Source organism: Podarcis liolepis, assembly GCF_965112155.1.
Source record: "Podarcis liolepis genome assembly, chromosome: 2".
NCBI classification, from domain to species: Eukaryota; Metazoa; Chordata; class Lepidosauria; order Squamata; family Lacertidae; genus Podarcis; species Podarcis liolepis.
The window spans coordinates 84755202-84781030 of NC_139555.1; the positions used below are offsets into that span (position 1 = coordinate 84755202).

A 25829-nucleotide genomic window follows, 5' to 3' on the forward strand; every position below is an offset into this window, starting at 1 on the left:
TTATTCCGCTGTTTCCAAAAGTGGCATCGCCCAGTGCAGCCCCTCCCTCACAGATAATGGTACTCAAGCACACGTGCTCCTGAGCATGAGGTCTTCATTTAGCTATCACACCTAATAATCATTGCTATGTCTGTATGCAGTGGGTTTAGGGGGTCACTGATGGATCCCACACTGTCCACTGGGCTAGGCTGCCATCACTCACCATCAATGCTGCAAAACAGAGGAGCTAAGGGCAGAGCTTTGTTTCTAGAAAAATAGGTGCCAGTAGTCACCATGAAGTTGTTATAGTAAGTGCCACACTTTTTAACAAAAAAGAAGAGCTGGTACTGCATACTCTTGAGCATCCCCTGAAAAATAGTGTGGGCTATGGAGATTTATGGCTCAGCCTTTTTATGGAGCATGCACGAAGAAGAAGAAGAAGAAGAAGAAGAAGAAGAAGAAGAAGTTGTTGTTACTTATACCCCACCCATCTGGCTGGGCCTCCCCAGCCACTCTGGGAGGCTCCCAACAGATTAAAAACATGATAAAACATCAAACTTTAAAAAAAAACCCTCCCTAAACAGGGCCTTCAGATGTCTTCTAAAAGTCAGATAGTTGTTTGTTTCCTTGACATCTGGTGGGAGAGTGTTCGACAGAGTAGGCGCCACTACCGAGAAGGCCCTCTGCCTGATTCCCTATAACCTTGCTTCTTGTAATGAGGGAACCGCCAGAAGCCTCTCAGAGCTGGACCTCAGTGTCTGGGCTGAATGATGGGAGTGGAGAAGCTCCTTCAGGTATACTGGGCCGAGGCCATTTAGGGCCTTAAAGGTCAGCACCAACACTTTGAATTGTGCTCAGAAATACAATATTCATTTATCTTCACTGACTTCCACCAGTCCACTTCCAAGCACAATTCCACGTGCTGGTTATGATGTTTGGTTGGGGCCAGGATATTATAGTGATACTAGGATGTGAACCTGACATCCTAGTCATATGCAAATACTTTTGCAGGTTATAGTTTATGGGCATGGAACAAAATGGTAGCAAACCATGGTACTGGACAAAAAAGAAGTATACTAAAATGGTTTGCTACCATTTATTCAATGCTCTCAATACATAGTATGCTATTTCAAATCATCCAAGTATTGTTCCATCAGCAGAACGTCAATGAGTCTTGATTGAAAGTTTCACTAGATAACTCCATGTCTCAGCTTCAGTTCAAATCAAACCAAACCAACAGATTATAGTTCTCAAGGGGCAAACATTTACTGAAACAGTCTGCCCCACCTCTTCTAAAGAGTGTACTACTGCACAGCAGAAGGGCTTCAAAGGGACAACTTAATTAACCTTAGCCTGGTAACCCAGCAGGTAACATGGAACAAACCAGATGTGGCAAAAAAAATTGCAGAGGTAAAAACCAATCAGAGAGAATGGTCTTCTTCACAGCCAGGTATTGGATATGTGTCTGCTCTTGAATCTTTTATCCATATTTATTGAATATTGACACCATCTATACCAAGTGTTCATGGTTTACTTGTCTTTCTGCAAAATGTTGAATAAAGATTACCCAAAGACTAGAAACACGGGCTTTGTGTTGTACACTAAAGCACTAGAACAAAATGAAGACATTGTTTACAAACTTATCACTTTTTTACTGATAAAACGTGGAATTTAATTTCTTTTCTTCCTTCCTTTTGATATTGCTCCAAAATATGTGATTCACATAAAACTTTAAATGTGCTTTTATATGATAATATAATGCTTTTCCCTAAAAAAAAATCATTTGCAAATTATAATAAATCTCCACACATTCTCTGCATGTTCAAATAACCTGGAGAATTTATGTCTGTATTTGAGCCCCACTAGTATTTGGTTTTAATATTGGATAACCCACAGCTGATAACTGATATGCAAAGGTATATCAATAATTATTATTCTAGTTTGTTAAAACAGAATAATAATTTGACAGTTGACAGCTCATGCAAGTTCACATTTGAAGCCTATCAAACAATCAAGAGATGCTAATTAGTTAAAGCATTCACACTCTAATTTTCAGGTTAACATTTCACAAAATCAAAAGTTAATTTTTTAATTCAAAATTACTCAAACTCACTATCAAAATTAGAAAATTTGCCAGTATTCATTTCAGCTATAACCATAATGTTAGGGTTAGGGTTAGTAACAGTAATATCCAATGGTTGGATCTAATGCTGGTGCTACTCAAGAGTAGACACAATGAAATTAATGGAGATGAGTAACTTGGGTTCCATAATTTCAATCCTGAGTGCTACCAGCATTAGACACAACCCCAAACCATATTCATTGTTGCATTAACCCACCATATATAGTCATATCTTAATAAATTGAATAAACATCAACTTTGGAAGAGTTACGGCACCAGTATCTATCACAACCATGTAATAGCTTGTCTGTATGCAAGAAGTTTTTTGAACAATGGTTCTTCCATGCCACATGAAAAACTGCTATTAAAAAGCTTTCAATAATACATTGTGCTATAGAACAGAGGCCTGGTATTAACCCCCCCCCCAAAAAAATACTACTGGATATTCCCACACCCCTAACTCCCTCTTTGGATCCTTGTGTTCACACACACAGACACACACACACTGGAATAGTAATTACAGATTTTATTTATAGCTGGTGCTTTTCCTGTAATTTGGGGTACAAATTCCATCAGTTTTTAAAAGCTGTCTGCTAATTAATTGGGCACCACACTTAACTGGCCACGAAATTATTTTAACCAATGTTGCTAAAATGCAAAAAACTGCAGATGACAAGGATCCTCTTAAAAAAGGCATTGCCCATTTTCTCTCATATAGGAAGGAATGCCTTTAAGATGATACAACACATGCATGGACAATTTAAAAAAAAACAGTAAAAGGGGGGTTTGTGCTTCAATCGTCAGTTATTGACTAAAACTAATATGATCAACCAACAGCACAATCCTATATAATGTTATAATATCATTGTGCCTACTGTGGCCTCCTCTCACAGGGAGTTGCAGCCTATGATTTCTTTAGTATGCAGTCAACAGTTCAGATGTTTCTGTATTTAAAGCTATTCTTTGGGAAAGCTTTGGATTTCTGCTCATCTAGGTCAGAATATTATACAGATTTGAGAGTAGGCCTTTGAAACCAATAGATATAAAATTCTCAAATGATTGCAAATCTCTGGTGATGCCAAAAGTTTGCATACATATTGATAAAAGAGTGGTCTATGACTCTCCATGATATTGTAAGACTTCTAATCAGAGATGTAAAATCCCTGAATGAAATTGAACTTTTCCCACAGTGAAGAACTTGCTTTCTGAGACTCTGTCTCAGTGCCTCCTCCTTCTCTAGTGTTTAGTTTTTAAGTAGAAGTCCTGGAGCTCAAGGACAAACATCTTCTGCACATTTTCCTCTAATTAATGCACATGCTCAGAAGCCCCCTTCATTAATACTTCACAAGCCTCCCAGTCCTTCCACTACATATAGGTTTTGGGATGAGCCTTGGAAACTCCTATCCGGGAGACTTATGCCCTGCGTGATGCTGCAAATCTAGGAATAGGGTAGTGTTAGGAAGAGAGGTACTGGCTCATGTCCAACCAGCACTAACTGGCCAGGGCCTGGGGGAACCACATAAGGGAAGATTAACTGCAATCAAGTCCCTCCTCACTCCATCGCTGGAATCATCTTTTTTTATATGAAAAACAAAAAAGCATATGATCAAACCATGACCCATCTAGCCCAGCTCCCTGTTCACACAGTGGCAAGCTTGTAGGAAGTCTACAAGCAACAGCACTCTGCTCTTCTGTGAGTCCCACAAACTGGTATTCAGAGCCATATCATCTCCGGACAGCCGAGGTAGAACATTGCCATTTAGAATGGAATGATTCACCCAAATGCTTCCTATTTAAAAAATGAACTGTGTTTGCACCTTTAAAATAACAGTGAACGTTGGTCATTAGAATCTGAACCAATACAGAAACTAAGGCATTGGGATCTTTCAATCAATTAAAAGGAATGCTGGTGCAATATTGTGCAAGAGCACATGCTCGGGGGAAGGGGAACACACTTTTAAAATAATAAATAAATGCCCAGTTACTTGAGCTTAACCAAATGCAAAGCAAAGAGAAAAGAACAGAAGGGCATGCAATGGATGGGCAGCAATCTTTTCAAATTCCAGATATCAATGCCCAAAGAATGGTGGAGACTAAGCACAGTAGTGCCACTTCCTAAACAGGGATAATAAAATTGGAACTGTTAAATCGAAGATAAATTTGGCAGGAGAGAATTTTGGAAGCCTCTCTGTCTGCACACTGCTCCTACTTGTGCATGAAACAAATAAAAGCGCCACCTCCAATCCAAACTTCTTTGCAATTAGGATCACTTTCCTTGTAGTTTGCTGTAACAGGACCCAACTATTTAAGAGCTGTTCGACAGTGGAATTTACTGCCAAGGAGTGTGGTGGAGTCTCCTTCTTTGGAGGTCTTTAAGCAGAGGCTTGACAACCATATGTCAGGAGTGCTCTGATGGTGTTTCCTGCTTGGCAGGGGGTTGGACTCGATGGCCCTTGTGGTCTCTTCCAACTCTATGATTCTATGATTCTATGATTTGCTAATGGATATGTGGGAGGGGAGGCATCTAAATCTGTTAGGAAAAACTGTGTGTGAACACCAAGAGGAAAACATGCATGTTCTTGAGAATGGTCCACTATTATTAATGACAGCCTGGCCATCAAGCTGCTTTAAAAAGGATTCTCCACACTCGTTTTATGAAGCAGACTGCAGCTAAAAGCAGGCAAATACTCTGGAATTAAGACACGCAGTTGTTTTCAAATTTACCATATGAAGAGTTAATAAAACAGCAGTGACCAGGCCACTCTCCTGCTTGAAAGGATCACATTAAATACACAAGCACAGGAGATGCAACGTATGGTTCATATTAGTGGTGCTCAGCTTGGCAGTGCTCCCTCTGGCTTTCTTCCTTTCCTTCTCCTCTGACCAAGAAAAAGAAACAAACTATCTGTATGTGTATTATGTAGCTCTCCCGTTCCATACCTGAACCTGGCCCTGAGTGAAACACATCCTTCAAACCAGCCCCGCTCCTAAATCACATTAATTAGGCAAGGGCACCCCTTAGACATAACTATCCATGGGAAAAGAAATACTGTACCTGACTTACAAGGTTCAGATGCTGGACACAAAAGTCACAAACGATACGACTTTCCCCCAAAGCTCAAAGCGCTAATCTCAGTTTCCTTTTATGCTCATTTGTATCTCACATGCAGGACAAATGCAGGGCACTTCGTTGTAAGACAAGATGACGCAGGTATTGTTATACAATATATTTCATATCTTGATTATTATTTTAACAGTGATCAATGATTTCATTAATACAGAAGGTTTTAATTGGCGCTAAGGGGAAAGTGAGTCACGTGGTTGTGGAAAGTTGTAGCGGAATTCTCTGGTCTCTGAGTGATAGGACATAAAGCTACAACTTATACCAGGAGAGACCATGCGAACTCCTGAAGGCAGGCTTGCAACCACTTTGCTTCACCCCTAAGGTCTGGCTCAGGAGTTGTACACAAGGTTGAATACAGCTTATGGTTAGTGAGAAGAAAGCTTAACCATAAGCCCTGGTAAGGACAACATGCTAAGGCAAACTTTGGCTTAATCTTAGAAGCATAAAAGGACCAGGGAGGAGCAAAGAGAGCTTGTCTCTGGGAGCACACTCACTCACATGGTTTCGCTAAGCCAAGCCTTGACTTAGCATGTCACGCAAACCAAGATAAGGAACACCATCTTCACCTGGAAAAGAAATTATGTCCAATCACCTGCCAAGTCTTGCATGCTTTGCTTATGTAAAGAATGTGCCCGGCCTAATCTGATCACCTCAACCCAGAAATTGAGAGGCAATTAAAGGAAACGAACCAACAATTACTTAAAAGTGTATTCATAATTTTAACTAGGTGTGAAATTTACTCTTCACTAGATGTTAAGCTCTCCTGTTCATCCATTAGTTTCTCCCACCCAATAGATCTGATGAGCTGGCTTCCACTTCACAGCATTTCAACAAAAACAATGGCTGAAAAATATACCAAAATAATGAGGGTAAAATAAAAAGAGGCTTCTAAAGAGCTACTTGCATCAGAACCTTCCAATGAACTTTCCACAAACAAGAGATCTGAAAAACTCACAGAGCACAATACACAAGGAACAGAACAAACCTTACTGAAACAAATGGGCATAGCCGCGATCTCGGGAAACATATTCATTTCAACGGGGCCTGTGCAAGAGAAGTTCTTGGCATGCTGCGATCCTATTCTTTAAACACTTGCAATAAAAGGAGCTCCAGATCCCCCCCTTTTTTAAAAAAAAATAGGAAGTTTTACTTATAGCCATATCTTCAGATCTGTTGCCCCAACAAGTAAGTGCCTAGGACATTGTATGCCAACCATTCTGAAGAAACAGAGTCACACACTGACTGTTTGCCAGGAGGAAAGTAAACACATTGGCACAAACATGTTGTATTAGGTTGCCAGGATGGGCACATCTCTGAACTGGAATATGTTTGTCATTAAGTTTGAACAGCCTCCAGTGCATCATAACTGCAAGCCTGACTGGATTTGCTCATAGTAGTGTTAGTGTGTGTGTGTGTGTGTGTGTGTGTGTGTGGCGCACTATGAAAACAGTACAGACTAAGGGAAACCAAAATAAAATATCATAAAATTGACTATAGCGGGTTTCCCTCCTTATTAACATGCTCATTAACAGGCTTATGTACAAGACCAAAGTAATTCTGGACAAATGTTCTTTTAAAAGGGAGCGATCTTGCACAGGAACTAAGAAGTCAGAATCCTAATGAATTTTTTTTAGTTAAAGTTGAGAAGAGGACATACAGGGTCATGACTGCTTTTCCAAGCCACTTGCTTGTAATTTGCAAAGAGCTGCTGTGAGCTGCAACCCTCACTAACATGTGGTTCTGAATTTTATCATCATCATCATCATCATCATCATCATCATCATCATACAACTATAGTACATAAATCTGTGGTAATTACCGTATTTTTTGCACCATAACACTCACTTTTTTCCTCCTAGAAAGTAAGGGGAAATGTCTGTGCGTGTTATGGAGGAAATGCCTACGGGTGGCATGCCTATGGATTTTCCTCCTCTAAAAACTATGTGCGTGTTATGGTCGGGTGTGTGTTATAGAGCGAAAAATACGGTGGTATAATTCTTAGACTTAAGAAAAGTCTTTATTCTCTTGGAATTAATGTTTTGAGCTCCACACATAAGTCAGCTTTCCAACATTTGTTTCACTCTTACTACCGTACTTCCCACAACTACTCTAATTATTTAATAACTTTTTATATAAAAAAACAACAAATTGGCACTTGTTGTTGTTGTTTAGTTGTTTAGTCGTGTCCGACTCTTCGTGACCCCATGGACCAGAGCATGCCAGGCACTTCTGTCTTCCACTGCCTCCCGCAGTTTAGTCAAATTCATGCTGGTAGCTTCAAGAACACTATCCAACCATCTCGTCCCCTTCTTCTTGTGCCCTCAATCTTTCCCAACATCAGGGTCTTTTCCAGGGAGTCTTCTCTTCTCATGAGGTGGCCAAAGTATTGGAGCCTCAGCTTCAGGATCTGTCCTTCCAGTGAGCACTCAAGGCTGATTTCCTTAAGAATGGATAGGTTTGATCTTCTTGCAGTCCATGGGACTCTCAAGAGTCTCCTCCAGCACCATAATTCAAAAGCATCAATTCTTTGGCGATCAGCCTTCTTTATGGTCCAGCTCTCACTTCCGTACATCACTACTAGGAAAACCATAGCTTTAACTACACGAACCTTTGTTGGCAAGGTGATGTCTCTGCTTTGCTTTAATTGGCACTTAAGGTGGACTTATTTCTCTTAAGGTCATAGCATACCTTCTTAAAGTGTTTGCTTTAAGCATGAAAGCAGGACTTAAGGTCTCTACAGACTCACCCTGCCCCCATCTCTAAACTGGTTACATTATGTGCCCATCCACAACCTTCGTTCCTCCCATCTTCTCACATGTTTATTTAATTTATATACCACTTCATATTTCAACAGAAATATGTTGAAATATCCTGACAAAAGGAATAAATATTAAGGAATCGACCTGCTCTGGAAGGAGTTGCACTCCCTACTAAAAGAGCAGGTGAGCAGCTTGGAGGTCCTTCTGAATCCGCTGCTGTCACTGGCGGCACAAGCGGCCTCAGCAGCACTGAGTTACTATGACATCAATAGCTGAATCCTACTGTGACCTGAATGGATCATCCCCAAAGCAGTATGAAACCTGATTGGCTCTCTAAACACTTGTGCTCATTGGCTACATTCAAATGAAGGAAAGCTACTGCATATCAACCTAAGCAAGTTCTGCTTCCTTTTTCTTGTTATTTGGCTGTAATTTTTGATAGAATGCAGATAATTGAACAAACTTTGTTGCATTACATTCTTCATTAAATTATCTTTCCACTGATATATAATTTTATGGTATTGCTCCAAAAAAGGGGTTTCTAAGAGCCGTCAAACCTCGAAAATACACTTTTCCCAAAAGGTTTCCACAATTTTGGCCACTAGTGTATACATTCAGCTCCATTATACATGGGGTTTCCTTTGAAGACAGTTTTGAAAGTACAGCCAGTGAAGAATTCAGCAGCTAGATTATTAACTGGGACCAGAAGGTCTGAACATACTACCATACATCAATTCCAGCCCAACTGTAGTAGCTACCAATTAGTTTCCTGGCTCAGTTCAAATGGTTGCAGCAGTGACAAGACCTTGCCTACAGATACTTCAAAGACACAGTTTGGTTTTGTCTCCTTTACCTGAGCAGCTTATTGAGTTAATATGTAATAAAAGAAAGTTGTTCCTTCCAGGTCAGGAGAACCTTTATAGTGCTGGATTTCGATGTTTCTAAAACTACCGTATTACATGGGCTATAAATTACTTCTCTCATTTTCTGTTGTGGTATAACATCTATATTGGTGTCATCCAATAATGCCTGTGTAAATGCACAACAGATTTCCATGTGTGCAACTGGGCATAATTTTCTCTGCCTATACCTTGCTGGTATCCAGGCTTCCAGAACATATTTTAGGGGTGCATGGGGAGAGGAAGGGAAGACAAAGGCAGTCCTGTTTAGGGAAGCCTTTAATGTTTAATAGATTATTGTATTTTAGTGTTTTGTTGGAAGCTGCCCAGAGTGGCTGGGGAAACCCAGCCAGATGTGCGGGGTATAAATATATTATTATTATTATTATTATTATTATTATTACAAGTGGAAAGTGCTGTTGTGCAAGCAGAAGCATTGTAGGTCATCCATAAAATCAATTCTACAGTATATAGACTGTGCTTTGGCATGTTTTATCAAGCCAAGAATATGAACAGCAACTGCGGGCAATTCATAGGCATCAATTGTTGTTGTTGCTATTTATTAAATTTGTATATCGTCCTTCATCCAAAGATCACAGGGCAGTTCACAACCTAAAAATATAAAATGAGAACACAAGCACATAATAAAAACAGAAACAAACCAATAACCCCCTCGCACAAACTCAATGAGTTCAAAGATTCACCTGTCAGTTTGCTTTTGTACTATCTAGTGCTGCCATTCTTTACTTCTTGCATCCATTATCCTGCTTTAACTACTTCTTTCTTATGAGAAGCAGCAACAGCACACACAGCAAGACAATGCTGTGAAAATATAGTCCCATCTATCGGCAAAAGAAACATCAGGATGAACTTTCTGACTGTTCAAGAGTGGAGCAGAGCACCTGGGAAGGTGGACTCTCCTTCCTTGGAGGTTTTTAAGCAGAGGTTGGATAGCCATCTGCCATGGATGTTTTAGTTGAGATTCCTGCATCACAAGGGATTGAACTACGGTAGATGATCCTCAGGTTCCCTATGATTCTATGATGTGTCCTAGAAAGTGCTAGAAAGGTCACCAACAGATTGCCTACTGGGCTGTGCAGGAGAAAGAGAGAAAACATAGCTTTCAACTAATCCGGTTGAAGGCATACAAATCTACCTTTACAGCAGCTTCCTGTAACAACATTGCTTCCTGGCCTATAAAATAAAGACAATGATGACAACTCAGTTTTCTACTTAGGAGTTTGCTCCCAAGTTTTTTAAATGACTGGAGTAATGGGCAAATTCTTTCTTTTTGCCACGACTCAAGAAAGGGGGAGGGAACACAATATTCAATATCCTCATTCCAAAACTTTATTATTAAAAAGGCAGCAGTTGTGTCACATCATGTATGCTCCTCCAGTTTATTAAGTTGGATATGTGGCAAATTAAATACCTTAATTATCATTAAGGTAATCCCAAAGGCCAGTCAGAAATGTGTTATCACCACATTTTCAAAGCACAAATCCTAGGCTCATGCTCTTCAAGATGGATTTCAAGTACTGTTGAGCAAATAGTATTAAATTGCCTCATTGGAGAATGCTTTGCCGCGTCAAACATTTTAGCCAACACACACACACACACTTCTCTCGTTGCAGTTCCAATAATCAACCCCAGATGGCAATTTACATAGGCAACAGTGTAAAGGAATCTGTGTGCTGCTGGCGTTCTCAACCTCAATCAGAAAGTATGGGCGTTCGAGAATGTCACTGTTTATTTTTAATTGCTCTGTCCCTCCTTTGTGCAAGTTCAAGCGGTCACAGATGTCGAAGTCTATTAGCAGAATAGGTACGAGATGCCACTTTATTTGCTGGGAGGGTTCCTTGAATTTGGAAAGCAGCTGTTTTGCAATGTCCCCAATGCCCAGTGGGCACCAGCTGTCAATCTCAGTTAGCAAAGGGTCAGGGCAAAGAAAGGTCAAGGAGTGTCATGATCCAGAGTGTGTTATAAACTCTGCCTCCTCTGTTACTTTGTAGACCTGTGAATGGAATAACCTCTCACAGGTATCCAAGCCTAGCACTCCACACAGCATACGTGAGAAACCCAATGTAATATTGTCTATGTGGAGGCGCACACTTATCTAAAAACCTAAAGTGCTGGATGCATGCTGAACATCTACCGGTAACTAAAATTATATTCTACATAACTAAAACAGGGGTGGGAAACCTGTGGACCTCCAGCTTTTGCTGGACCCCAACTCCCATCAGTCCCAGCCAACATGGCTAATGGTCAAGGATGATGAGAGTTGTAGTTCAGCTAGAGGGTCACAGATTCCCCACTCCTGAACTAAGGAACAGACATAGCCAACAAGCAAAATATCAGTACTACTAATAATAATGTAATCGGTTTTTAAAACAACTCGATTTTTAATGGCGCTGTTAAACCTAATAAAAGTGAACCTTACCTAATAATGAAGAAATGATGTCTTGATTTTTTTCTGGTGTTCTTGTGCCTTTCTATCTCTTTATTTAACTCTAGGATTTGAATTCCCTTTCCTATCATAGCATGTTGATTGAAACAACTGGAACCAATTCAAGTTTATCAAACTCATCTATATCATAGGTGTACTGTACAAAGCTCACAGATTGACAATTAAAGTGAGTATTTTCTGGATCTACACACACCTCTCTCATCTCTTTGATCTTATCCTTTCTTCACATTACAAGCCATGCTGTCCTTCTTTTCCATATAATCTTACTAGTTTTAGGCAAAAATGCAGACTAATGAAACAAAGTTTTCCTTGTGACAAATATTTAAAGGGTTATCTGAAAAACTGCATTTCAGAATCAAATGGTTTACGGTACAAGATTTTCAACCCAATATCTGAAAAGCCCCATTTATCATTCGTTTATTCTGCGTCTCACATTTGATGTTCCATTCCACCAATGGATGCCCTCATGGAAAGAGGATAGTCATTTTGCTTGTTTTGTAGCCATGGCTCTCATATTGTCTAGCAATAAAAATGCCAGTACGTGATTCACATTCACTGACAGTGCTAAACCTTACGAAGTTAGAAAGGGGACTACTAGGTTTTTTCAGACAGTTTTTGAAATGTCAGATTACTCAGATTGAGAGAGAATAATCAGAGAGAGGTGGTGGAAAGCAAAAACAGATACATCTGTAACATTCAGGACATATGAAGGAAGGAATGGATACTAAGCTGATCTCCAATGGGTTCAAGGCTGCAATCGTATCCTCACTAAAATGGGAGTAAATCCCTTACAACAGAGTGGGACTCACCTTTGAGGAAACATGCTTAGGATTGGATTGCAAAGGGTGACATTCTAAGCAGATTTACATCTGAATAAATGGAAACACTTAAGTTCAGTTTTAGGATATACATTTCTTCCATGTCCATGACATCTGAACATTCAAAGGGTATGATGTTACATTTTTTACCATGCTAATAGCTGCTCATATACATTTTCAGTTGGAAATATATGGAAAAATAATTACTCTGCTTTGGTTCATCATTTGTTCACAGGCTGGTGCCATATAACATTTTATTGCAACAGCTAACTCTTCACTTTTCTAGTGCCATACACTTTTCTTATAGTCTCCTCCTTTTCTGAAGCAAGCAGAATATTAAAGTTGTCATTTTCCCCTGTCAAAATATTTTCCCCAGTGATTTCCTGTGTCTTTCTAAATAATGTCTCCAAAAAGGACTGAACCCACAGCCCTCAGGCACATAATCTCGCTGAAAGCAGATTTTAAAATGTTCACCTAATGTTCTTGACTACGAACATGCCCTGAATTTGTTCTCTTCTCACTTCTGTCTGCTGCTACAATCGGGCAAAGATTTTGCCCCATTTGGCTGCCTGAACTGTTTCCCATATCCTTGTTTCTGGGGCCTCCCCCTTTTAAGAAGCCAGCCTGTGGCTTCCATTTCCCTTGCAAATTACATTCCTTGTGATTCCATTTAACAATACCATGTTAAGAGCTGCATGGTGCTATACAAGTTTTTCCCAAAGGGTTTGTTAAGTTTCCTACAAGCAAACCAACACAGGTTGGTTAGGTAAGTTAGGAAATATATGGAGAGACGAGAAGCAAGGGAGAAGCAAGCACAGTCTTACCTTTGCATGTTTTTCTCATTCCCTTTTCTAGAGATGTTAGTGATAGAAAAGATACACTCACCTTGAGGGCAGGAATCTCCACATTGTCTCCATTGCTGACACAGCCTGAAAGAATGGTTCCCGTCATCACAGTGCCTTGACCCTTAATGGAGAAGCAGTGATCTACGGCCATGAGGAAAGATCCGGAAGGGTCTCTTGTGGGTAGGTAAGCCTCTGACTTCAGGACCTAAACACAATACAAAAAGAAGCACTGTAGGTTGGTGAGCTACCAGCATGAGTCTGACCAAACTGCGGGAGGCAGTGGAAGACAGGAGTGCCTGGCGTGCTCTGGTCCATGGGGTCACAAAGAGTCAGACACGACTAAACAACAACAACAGGTTGGTGAGCCATTATATCGCGCATGAACGGAGGAAACATGAGGAGGACTGTTTTAACCATTATATACTTTTTCTGATTCCAGGAGTCCTGCAGCAAGGTTGGAGCAGGTCACCATCAAATGAACTGGGTACGCTACCCAGAATATGCACGCTTAGCAGCAGCAACAGAGTTCAGTTTTCTGCCTTAAGGATTTGGTGCAGCACAATCAGCTTGGTTAGCAAACAATGCCAGGGACAAAGATCCTGCCAAAAGCAATGCAGACACTGCTGCGCTATAGTGAAGAGCAACTGCTTACATCCCCTGAATGCATATACCCCCACCTGTTCTCAAGAGCTGCACACATGAAAAGTTCAAAAATCCCTATATCCGCTCCTCTCTTTGCCTTGGACAATTTGTGACTACAGCAGGATCGCAACTTGCACGATCGCAGCTTTATGCATTTGGTGGCTGGCCAGCTGATATCATGCAAATTAAACTTGTGCACGTCAGGAATCTTAAAAGCTCTTTCCATGCCTGCCTTTCCTGGTGCAGAAAGAGCTTTTGAGCTCTCAGGCTTGCTTACTGGGTTCTGGGAAGGTCTCACAAGGCCTTCAGAAAATCTCGCAGTACCATTCAAGATCTCATGAAGGCGTCCAGAGCCCACTAAGCAAGGTGGAGGGCTCTCTGTTGAAAGGGATTGCAAAGGGATTTAAATCCAGGTGCACACATCTATAGTATGCAGGAGGGCTCACACTAAATTTCATCTGGGCATTCTAATATTATTGTAATTGGAGATCTAGGTCAAAGCTCCACAATTTCCCTCCTGCCTCACATATGTTTCTAAATGAATCCCTCTCCCCACCTGTAACCTAATGTGCTTTTACCTCATTTGGCTACTAACTACTCTGTGAAATGTGGGACATTAGAATTTCCATTTCATGGATGGTAAACCGAGGCCAAGAAATAGTGACTTGCTGGAGACTACACAATGAATCCATGACACTTAAATCCAGGTTGTACAAAGTCAACAGATAATCAATTGGGTCCCACAATTCATGCATAGATCATGATTGAAGTCCTTAGAAAATGGGGGTGGAGGAAACCTCCAAGTCCACAAGGATATATTTAACTGAGCCCTATACATTTTAAATAAAATTATTCCTTGGGGCAGTCTTAGGCACCACCAATTTCAATTTTAGTTTGTCACAATAAATAATCAACCATTATTTATTGAAAAAAGATATTGTAAACTCACACATTTTCTGTTATAATCAAAGTTATCTTTAAGTTCATGGTTGCATCAAGTTGACAATATATTACTGCCTTCTGAACAGCTGTTCTTTTTAAAGTTACTATCCTGTGTGGTAAATTTACAGGTCGAGAATCTAGGGCACATTTTCAGGAAAACCACTGAACTTAGATACTGCTACATAGAGGACAAATAAAGACAGTTAGGAAAGATGCTTCTCAACTTTCTAACTGGTTTACTTTAAAGGTAGTTTGGTCAACCTGGAATATGCACTTTTCCCCCTCAAAAACATGCTAATCAATTAAGGATATTTTGTCACTGATATTCTCCAAGCTGATAGGTAGATACCTGCAAGCTTATGCATACAATTATAGTGGCAATTTGAAAGCTGACTCATGCAGGCCATACCAGGACAAAATATATTTAAATAAATAAACAAACTGCTGCCAGAAACATGGAAAACTCTGCATTGTCTTTTTCTGCAGTGAAACCCTCTGAATAAACTAACGAAATTTATCTGCACCATCTCAAGTCTGTGTCTACATTTCTGCCTTTCAAGAGGAGGAAACCCTGTGGCGAATTTGGGCACCTTAAACTGTGAGAATATACCCCTAGCCATTTCTCACACATACACAAAGAAAACATATACAATTTACACAGCTAGATCAGCAAGCATATATGACAATCATGAAATAATGAGGTTGAAGAGTGGAGGACAGGGAATGACTTTGTGGCAAAACACAGTTAACATGCATGAGACCACCCAGTTAAGTCATGGCATTTCCATCATGAAGAAGACGGAAACCAGTCACAGAAATAGAGCAGTGACTTAGGATAAGGTAGCTTCTAACTTGGTTTTTAAAGAGTTTTAAAATTCAGTTTATTTATTAAGTACTCATAGTTTAGTTCTACAACATTTACTTTGAACAGTCCAATTCTATGTGTGTCTACCCAGAACTTCAAAAAGAAGTTCTGCTGAGTACAAGGGACTTCTCACCAAAGGTATGAATAGGATTGCAGCCTTCGCTAACAGACAAACAAACAAACAAAGCCCTCTCCTCCTTGATAAAATATCAGTTTTTGGATTCAAACGTGACAGGTTTTCCAAAAATTAATAAGTACATTTTTTTTAAATCACATAATATTGAGCCCTTGACAGTACCTCCCATATGCAAGGGAGAGTGGAGGGGTCCAGTACACACAAGGTTGTGTCACATAAACCCTTAAGTGTGCAGACCTTAATCACACAGAAGCCCCTACATGTGTGTAGAGCACCTTTTCATGTGTTTGCATTCAAATATAACCACCAGGGCTTTTCCCACAGAGGATCTAAGTTGGGATAGAACCAGCCAACACAGTCCCACTTTGTTTGAAGAGGGCTATGGGACTTTAAAAACATTGGGGTTTCCGTCATTCTGTCATTTATTTATCAGGACATTTATATCCCGCCCTTCTAGTGTAAACACACTTCAGCGCAGCTTACAGGTTATAAAATGATAGGTTCATAAAAACAGTGCCAAACAATTACAAAATCAGCAGTTAAAGGGGGGGGGGGCATTGAAACCTTGTCTAGCTCATAAAAATCCAGCCAGAATAAAAAGATCTTTACTAACCAGCAAAGAGGAAGGAGAGAAGGAGAAGGAGAAGGAGAAGGAGAAGGAGAAGGAGAAAGAGAAGGAGAAGGAGAAGTAGGGAGGGAGGAGGCCAGTAGCACTTCACAGGGCAAAGTGACTCTTAATCTGGGTGCGGCAGCTGAGAAGGCCCTCTCACTCATCCCACCAAGCCGTGCTTGTATTCTTAAGAGAGAATTATATTCCCTAATTCTATTGGTGAGGGACTGCTTCAGATACACCCCTCCAATTAAATCATTTCACACTATCCTTCAGACACAAGGATCTGTAGCATGCCTAGACTGACAACATTTCCAAGACACATACCTCAATTAGTTCAGAAACCCCTATCGGCGTCACTGTTTCTGGAGCTTCTGGTCCGCCAGGCTTTGCTGCAGTGGCAACTATAGGGCACCCATGGAACCTGAGAAAAGAGAATTCCACCTCAGAGACAAGTCACTCCTTCTTTTTTCTTCTCTTTTTAAAAATAGATTTCAAGACCACTCCATTCCTAAGTGGCTCAGAGAAGAAAATAAACTACACTATAAAATTCCAGTAATAACACCCTCCTGCCCAGCGATGATTTCATATAAACAAACATGTTGAATATTCCCTGAAACCAATTAATGTTTAAAAAACTAAAAAAGCATAACTAGACCAAATACAGTTTGAGTGGCACCTAAACAATCCAGACCTTCCTCCTCAATCTCCCGAGCACGTGCCTAAATAAGGACATTTTACATTTTTTTGTGTATAGGCTAATGACCCAGTCAAGTCCAAGGACTGGCCCAAAGAAACTAAGGGGAAAATTAATTTGACCCAGCCTCATCCTACTGCATTGGCTCTGTTCCAGGGCCCAGCCCCACAAACTCCAAGGCAAATGTGTCCTGCCCGCCTGCTTTCACCAGGAAAACCACAGCACTTTCCTGATTTTTCAGTGGTGCCAACTCAACAGGAATCAAATCACTTAACAGTACACTTCCACCTGAAAATGGAATCATGGTATATTCAGTGATGGACTTTTCAAGGCTATAGCATGTGTCTTTGTATGCGTTCTGCCTTCTCTTTCTTACTTTCTAGGCAAGTAATAAATTAGGAGTAGCCAAGTTTCAGAAGATATCATCAACGCAGGGACTCTTCAGGGTCTCAGACAGACAACTTTTACATCTCCTGCTAGCTGAGTATGGAACCAGAGAATCTGGAAACTGGAGCTGGGCTTCCTAAACACAAAATACATGGTCTGCGCTCTGCTATGGCTTCTCTTTCAGACAGCTTGGGGTTCTCAGCAAGAATCAGCAGTATTTATATGACTCGCCTATACAATGAAGAAATTGAAAGCAGCAATTGAAGGAATTTAAAAATCGAAAGCTGACATTCTCAGGATGCTGAATCCTCTGCCACATATCTTCTGCACCTGCGATCAGATTTTGCCTCACAAATACTATTGGCACTTTTAAAAAGAAGGCTTTTTTCCTTCTTAAGACAAAAACCTAAGTAAACAGAATGATAATAGCTCATTTTCTGCCATAAAAAGTGGGGGCAGGAAAATGTTACAAATACAGTAAATGCTCAGTTCTAGCAAGCATTCAACTTCAGCCACATAACAAATACTGGCAAGAAGTTTCTGAGTCAAAGGCCTGTCCCTTGCCTTTTTTGTTTTCAGGCTCCAAAGCCTTAGATTTTCATCTCAAAGGGGCAAGTTCCTGGGGGAAGGGAACTTTTTGACAAAGCAAGAATGTTCATGGGAAGTTTGATTCTCAAAGCTGCTCCAGTGCAGGCTCCACTGGGATCACAGCCCAAGTGTATTGCCCTTCCACTGAAGTTATCTAACACTAATCCTGTATACAAGGTATTTTCTCTGTTTATGTGCCATAAGCCTAAGGTTCCCAGGGACAAAGGACGATAAAAATGTGTACTGAGAATTCGAGCGATTAACCATAAAGCTTTTTGGAAATTCAATTATTTTTATCCAAATACATTTGGGCAATCTCTCCTAATACATATAAATTAATGTTGAATTAGGTGCCTTGGTGTGTGTGTTTTTTCAGAGGCAAGGGCTGAAAACATGACATATTGCTCTTACAAATGTATTAACATGTAGCATACCTTGGGAACAAACTTTTTTTTCCTGTAACCAGTTTTAGTGGCATCAGAACACCTGCTTCTCACAGTAATACCTTTGCTAAAACACTGGAAAATGAAGAAGACTACAGTTCCCCTCTATAAAAACATATTAAGTTATTCAAGAGCCACCAAACATATATCAGGGCCAGTAGGAAGAGGAGAAGAAGTGGGGAAGGGTGCAGTATTACATGGCTTGCTTTAATCTTGTGCCTCAAATGTGGCCAACTGAGGTGAGAATTTCCATTTCCCTCTGAGATTTTCAGATGTCTCCCCTGTCCTCCACTTCCTACGAGGTATCAACGTTCACACAAGTAGACGTGACATATCGGATAGACAGGATCTACACTAAGAAAATTGGGTTTGACAGATAGAGTTTGCAGACATGCAGTCTTAGACCTAGAAGGACTGGGTTTAAATTACTGGTCACTAGTGGATAAACTCTTGGGCCTATCACAATCTCTTGGCTCCTGAATCTGTAACAGAAGCAACGGAGAATTTAACACTTGTGGGATTTTTAAGAATACAGTAAGCACTGTGAAGCATTTGGAATGCTAGACGTGCTACAGAAATAAATAAACCAGTCAGCCAAATTTATCACAAAACTGGAGGAAGGGGTGCTGCTTTTATTTGAGGCCCACATCTACAGACATAGGGCCAATCTGGACACAGTTTAATATTATATGCAGAAGCTGCAGTAAGATGCAAGCTCATGAGCTCTCCCTCCACCACAAACACACACATTCACTCACAAGAACAGCAGATTGAAAGCTTCCACATTCTATTTTAAATTAACCAGAGCTCCATGTTACATCTGAAATCAGGGACCTCTTGTCAGTTTAAATTGTAGTTAGCTCAGACAAGCCAGGATCAAACTGTGCTTTGTTCACTAACTGGACTTTGAAGTTACCAAAGTCCCTCAAAGTTTGAGGAAATGAAGAACTCGGGTACCTAAAAAGCAGGGAGAGCGAGTCCAAGGAATGCTGCAGCTTGTGCCCATAAGACCATGAGAGGCCAGTGTGGTGAGACAGTGAGGCAGAGCCGCCCTCCTGACACGCTGCCACAGACCAGGATGGTACAGGGACACAACTTTTATGAAGAAACTGAAGGCTTTTCTTTGGGGAATTATGGGACCAGAGATACTTAAACAATATAAAAATCAAATTATGTATGCGACCATGGCCACTCAAATCTTATTTGCCCAAAGTTGGAAGGAAGAAAAAGTCCTGACAAAAGAGGAATGGCAACTATTGGACTATGCAGAAATAACGAAGCTGACTGGAAGAATAAGAAATCAAGACTGCAATGTTTTTAATATAGAGTGGAAATCGTTTATTGAATGTTTACAAAAATATTGCAAAGAGATTAGGACATTAGCAGGATTAATGTAAAAATGTGCAGTGATATTAAACAACTATTGATTATATGTGTTAAATAATAAATCGGTTTAATTTGGAAATGGAGTAAAAATATTATAAATATAAGGGACCACAGAAAGAGGGGGAAGGCAGTCGAAATATGAAATATGTAATAACTTGATTTTTAAGAGTTTGTTGTTTGTTGTAAAATGAAATATATATAGGGACACAGCCAATCCAGCACACCCACCAATGCAGCAGCACAGTCCTGACCTTGCCACCTCTCTCTGCCTTGCGCCATTACAGTAAGCAGCAGAAACACTGGTTCAGAAAAACTACTCCTGCGCAACACTAAGCAATGATTCAGCATTATATCCAAACTGGCCCACCATCAAATCAGGGAAGACCAAACTTTGAATATTAGGGCTACTGTACTATTTGCATTGACCTAAAAGCGGTTTCAGCAGGCGCAGCTTTCCACGTTGCAGTGCTACAGGGGCTTGAAAAGCTCCCTGTATGAAAAATGTTCTCACCCCTGGTGTCAAAATGCTAGACGTCCCCTGGTCTAAGATGTATATAGATTCAGAGGATCCTGCTTCAGTGCAAGGAGACTTTGAGTGAATGCCATCACTTTCTTTCCAGCTTTACAATTCATGGTACACAGTAATGAAGTCACCTACGGGTTGCCAAGGAGGATGCAATTCCTGTTCCTGTCCTCTGCATGATATGAATCTGGCTTGATGCTATGCCTCTCTGTTAGCATGGATTGTATCACTAATATTTTAGCAAATAATCCGTTCAACTCATTGGAAGTCCTTAAGTGCCTCTCTGCATTCATCCGCAGCCCCCATACATTCATTAGAGCCTACATGCATTCAAAAGGAATGAGAAAGGAGCCCTTTGTGTAGAAATATATGCAGGTCACTCAAAGAGCCAAAACTGGCAACTATAAGAACCACAAAACTGCAGGGCAAAAGGGCAGCTAGTCTAACTTCCTGCAGTATCTAATCCAGCCTTCACATCTAAGCATCTTTAATGGGCTAGTCCCAGCAGAGAGCAGAATCACTAAAAGGAGTACTAGAAGTGTGGCTAAGAGGTAAAGATAAATTTACTAAAAACTAATCTGTGTGTCTGGTGCAAGGGGGCTGATCCACAAACTTCAGAGGAATAGGCATGTTCCCCAAACAAAAGCATCCAATCGGTCCTAGAAAAAAATCCTTACATTATAATCTATAAATAAGACAATTTGTTACACCCTAGAGAAAAATGTGGCAGCTTGCTAAAGTGTTTTAACATAATGCACAAATTCAATTTTTTTTAGGAAAATAAAATCCAGCTTAAAAACCAGCCCAACAAAGGTTTTGCCCTTACTCCTTCACAAACCACTTAAAGGAGGTGGGAGAGATAATGGCTGTGGGAATCGGGGATGAGACATGGAGCTTTCTAAGCAAACTGTTGAGCTTTTGATACAGCTACTGTTATTGCACCCACCTTTATTGGAGCATGGTGGAAGCTAGTTGGCTAGTATAAACTCCAAGGTTCTTAAACTAACAGGTTCTGGTAACACTTATGCAACACAACATCGTTGTACTAAATTTGGTAGGTAGAGGCAGGGAGGCACAATCTCCTAAGCTTCCATCCTGACCAGTGTGAGCAGCAGGACTACGCAGGACTACATCACTCCAATAAGCCATGGTGCTGCTGGCTTACATACTAAGAATCAGGAATGTTTCAGAAATTCCTGCTGGCCAAATGTTGGTTTGGTGATGGAAACAATCATATTCCTAATCACAAAGACAGAGATCACCTGAAAAATATGAGATTGCATGACCCTGAGTTTTAATAATGGAGGAAGGAAGATCAAGCATTCTAATTTATGAGCTCTTTTTCTGTAGAACACACTTGCACTTTAACTTCCAAGATATGCCAGAAGGCCTGGTGAAATGGCTTCTGAGAAATTATGAGGTTCAAAGGGCTACAAAGGTTTAACAGAGAAGAGGGTGAGAGGATTTTTAATATGACATTTATATCCTTGCTATATATTTCCAGCTTTTGTCAGCTCTACAGTCAGAATCCTCAGTCTATCTGGGTGTTGAAGGGTGTTGACCTCTACAGTGGTCATTTTCTCTTGATTTATAACAAGGTTGCATATTTAACCCAGTGTCAAGTAGTAGCAGTAATATCAACTCAAGTAAAAGCTAGAAAATCCTTTTCATTTTCCGGGGACAACATTATAGAGAAAGGATAAACTCAAGTATAAGTATTCGGTTTCACAAGTACAACTCACCTGAATATTCCCCTCAGCTGAACATCTGTTGCCAGTATGTTCAAACATAACAGATGCATCACAGATGTACTGTAAACCAAACTTTCTAGCAAGTAAATAACATTTCAGGAAATCCTTCAGTTGGTGTTGTTGTAAAATAATAATTCTGCTCAGTTTTTGCAGTCTCATGGACCTTATTACTGAAATTACATTCTTACCCAATACTGAAGCCGCTGATATTATATTACCTGACTGATTTTACAAACAGCCAGAACTATAAAATTCTTTACCATGCATTTGAGGTCAATGAGAAATTAGAGCTTTGAAATTTTAAGATAGCTCAGAGGAAATATGAAAGTATTTACTTAACAAAGAATAACAAAATAAAGAGGAATCAAACTATAAAACAGGTTGACACACACAAAAATCGCAGCTTATTTACATTTGTTTGCCCTCCAGCAACTACCTTGAAGGACAGTTTAAACTGATGGGATTTTGTCTCTATCAAATCTGCAAATAGAAATTTAACTCAGTGACCTTTATGGTGTACTGATGAAAAGGAAACAGGGCAAAGACGAACAGAGAGACTGATAAAACAGTAAGATGTTTCAGATTGTTTGGTGGAACAAAAAGACACTATCCTGCAATCAGAGTAAGACATAAGGTGGTTTATGCAACCTAGTTTGGACGACTTATTTTGTCCTCTTGTACTTGTTAAACATTCAGTATTCAAAATGCATACCCTATTTATTTCTGCTGAAACTCTCGGAACTTAAGAAGAGGAAGGAACATAGCAGGTGAAGAATGAAGATTCCTAGGTTTTGCTTTGCAATCTTTCTATGTTGTGACCTTGTGAGGGGGAAATCCACTCTATGTACCCACTTGTAACCATGACCTCAACAACAGCAGCTCCCTTCATAAACAACTTGCCGCTGGACAGTGGCTCTGTAGATATTTCACAGAAAAATGAAGTTGTATCTCTAGATGCAGATGCTAAAGGCACTAATAGAGCAGCAGGCCAGGAATATAGCAAGCTAACCGGTCTCTGTAACTAGACATATAAAATAAGTGACAATTTAACACCCATGCAAAACCAAACACAATACTACACCTTATGGCTGGATATGTACACACTTGCAAGCTCTTTTCCAAAGTATGGGGGGGGGAGTGTTAACTAAGCCTTCAAAGAAGGAGATTACGTTTTGATCAAATCATTAAAGGGCATTTTTCATCTGTGGGATAGCTCTCAATCATTTCCATGGAAAGCATGTGAAAACTACACAGTCATTTACAGAACATGTTCATACATGATCCCTTGAGCTGTGGCTACTACCCTGGATAGCTTTGATTTAGGGATTTTCTTTATAGAACATGGCTCATTCTGACTCTTTCTTTCATGTACATACCTGGCTCGCTCGGTTACATACCTAGTATTTTCCAAGGTCTTCTGCATTTTCTTCGACACCTTCTCAACGGCAGCTTGTCGTTTACTTTCTGGAATAAGGTCTATTTTGTTCAAAACCACGATCATTTTCTGACATGCAATTTGCCCAATCACCAAGCACTCTGCTGACTGAGTCTGCATCCCTTTTGTTACGTCTATCACGAGCATCATCAGGTCAATTATCTGAGCCCCTGAAATAAAAAAAATGGAATCAGTGTCAAATTTCTAAACATCAAGACAGTGAAAGTGTGGTTGCAAATACCACCCATATTTGTTATAACCAAAGAAAACAGGTGGCTTAGATAAAATTCCACAGTGAACATTCTACATTTTCTAGATATTTAAATGATTATAACACTAGGGCAGAAAATAATTAAACAAAGAAAACAGAAATCAAAATTTAATTTTGCTCCACAGTATCAAATAAAAAAAATACAATATATCACATCTCATTTCAGAACCACACTGACCCAACATAATTTTAACTGAACAATTTAAACTTTCTAAAAAAGCAATCTGATAGTCCTGACTTAAAAATGTGCTATAAACGCTGCAACGCTCCACAACAGCTAAAATACCACTCTCAAATTCTTCTCACCATGAAAAACTCCCTATTAGATTAAACTTAAAGGGGTGGCAATAGGATCAATAATATGGAGTCGGGAGTGCGCATCAGCTGTTTACCCAATTCGATAATTTCCAAATGTTCACAGAGTGGGGGGCCCTGCTTGCTGGCCCCGTCCCTCCATCATAATCCCAACAGCATGTCCCTGCAGCCCCCACAAGTCCAGGCTGAACTTCTGCTCCGAGGGACTTGCAATACTTATGGTGGCTCCCCAAATAATATAGATCCCTAACTGGAGAACCAACCTATGTAGAACAGACTCACCACAGCAGAAGTTCAGTTCAAGCACATTGAGGGCTGCAGAGGTGGGCTGTCAGGATGGTGGGCTGTCAGAAGGGGAAGGCCAAAGAGCACAACTCTTGCTTTCCCCACCTAATGAGACTAGAAATGCACAACAGCAAACTAAATAAGATGGTTCTTATGATCCCTTGTCTAAGCCTACTTCAAACCTCCTCCTTCCAATGCCTCCAGCCACCAAACTTAATAGTGCTGTGTCAAAATATGTGTATTCTTCACCAGGGACCAAACACTGGCCATGGCCCTCAGTTATGGAGATTTTGGAAATGTATGACCACCTATCGGGTTTCCCCCCTTCATCTGTTCACTCAGAGTTTAAGTCACAACACATCTTGGCTTAAGATATGCACCTCTGAACTGGCACAATGTAGTTATGTGTCACAGCCTTATTCAAAAGGTGTGCTGCTTTATATGATATGGGTTAAATTATAAAGCATTTTAACAGCAGTTTCAGACAGTTTCACTTGTCTTAACAATAATACAGTGGTACCTCAGGTTACATACGCTTCAGGTTTCATACGCTTCAAGTTACAGACTCCGCTAACCCAGAAATAGTACCTCGGGTTAATAACTTTGCTTCAGGATGAGAACAGAAATCGTGCTCCGGTGGCACAGCAGCAGCAGGAGGCCCCATTAGCTAAAGTGGTGCTTCAGGTTAAGAACAGTTTCAGGTTAAGAATGGACCTCCGGAATGAATTAAGTACTTAACCCGAGGTACCACTGTATCCTTAACAACAACATTCTAAAAGTTATGCTAAAACAGGTTGTGCTAAAAAAAGGTTATGGCCAAGGCACGTGATTTACCATAATTGTTTTTCTTTCGGTTTCTCCTTTACCATCAGAATATAAGAGCTTGCTTGCTTTTTCTTGGCTTACTTTATTTACCCGATATAATCAGCTATCCATATCCATACACACTCATTTAGAATGTCCATGAGCTCAAAAAATTCAGCTTAAAAGTGCATTAAAATGCAGCACACTGTAGTAATCAAAGCTGAGGAGCACAAGGGCAAGATACACAATTAGCATAATGTATCTGACCATCTTTTACTGGTGAAACAAAATCAAAGCAATAAAGCACTATTTCCATCTTATCAAACATTCGGATGGCTTCACATGTGCATTTAACAGGCTGACACCATGTTTTCCGATTATCTTTGGGGCACTACAATGCAGTGATTCAAGCAGACGTATGGGTCACAGTGCATTATTTACTAACTCATGAGAAAACAAGTAACTTCAGCATGTTAAAATGTGAAACCACTCTTCGGCTAATCATTAAAAGCTGTCCTCATTTAAACACTAGAAATCTACATAAACTGGGGGTGCATTAATTTTAAGCAGTAAGATTATAATCTTTCACTTCAACCTGTGACTGCAGGAGAAACTTGTCCTTCTCTAAAATGGGAACAGCAACATTTACCTAGTTCACAGGGCTATGAGGTTAAAGAAAATTATTATACACCATTCTGCATACTCAAGTGTTGCAAAAATGAATTACATATTTTGG

The 25829-nt window shown here is 40.1% G+C and overlaps 1 protein-coding gene across 4 annotated transcripts in view; it reads right to left on the minus strand.

Annotated features, from left to right (window-relative positions):
• Positions 1-25829, minus strand: part of EEFSEC (eukaryotic elongation factor, selenocysteine-tRNA specific) — a 154037-nt gene that overhangs the window by 82580 nt on the left and 45628 nt on the right. For all 4 annotated transcript variants that reach the window (XM_083489337.1, XM_083489340.1, XM_083489338.1 and 1 more), the window contains 3 exons: positions 23381-23588; positions 16536-16632; positions 13054-13218 (listed from right to left, as the gene is read on the minus strand). In XM_083489337.1, the coding sequence (XP_083345463.1) occupies positions 13054-13218; positions 16536-16632; positions 23381-23588 (470 nt within the window). The remainder of the gene's footprint in view (positions 1-13053; positions 13219-16535; positions 16633-23380; positions 23589-25829) is intronic.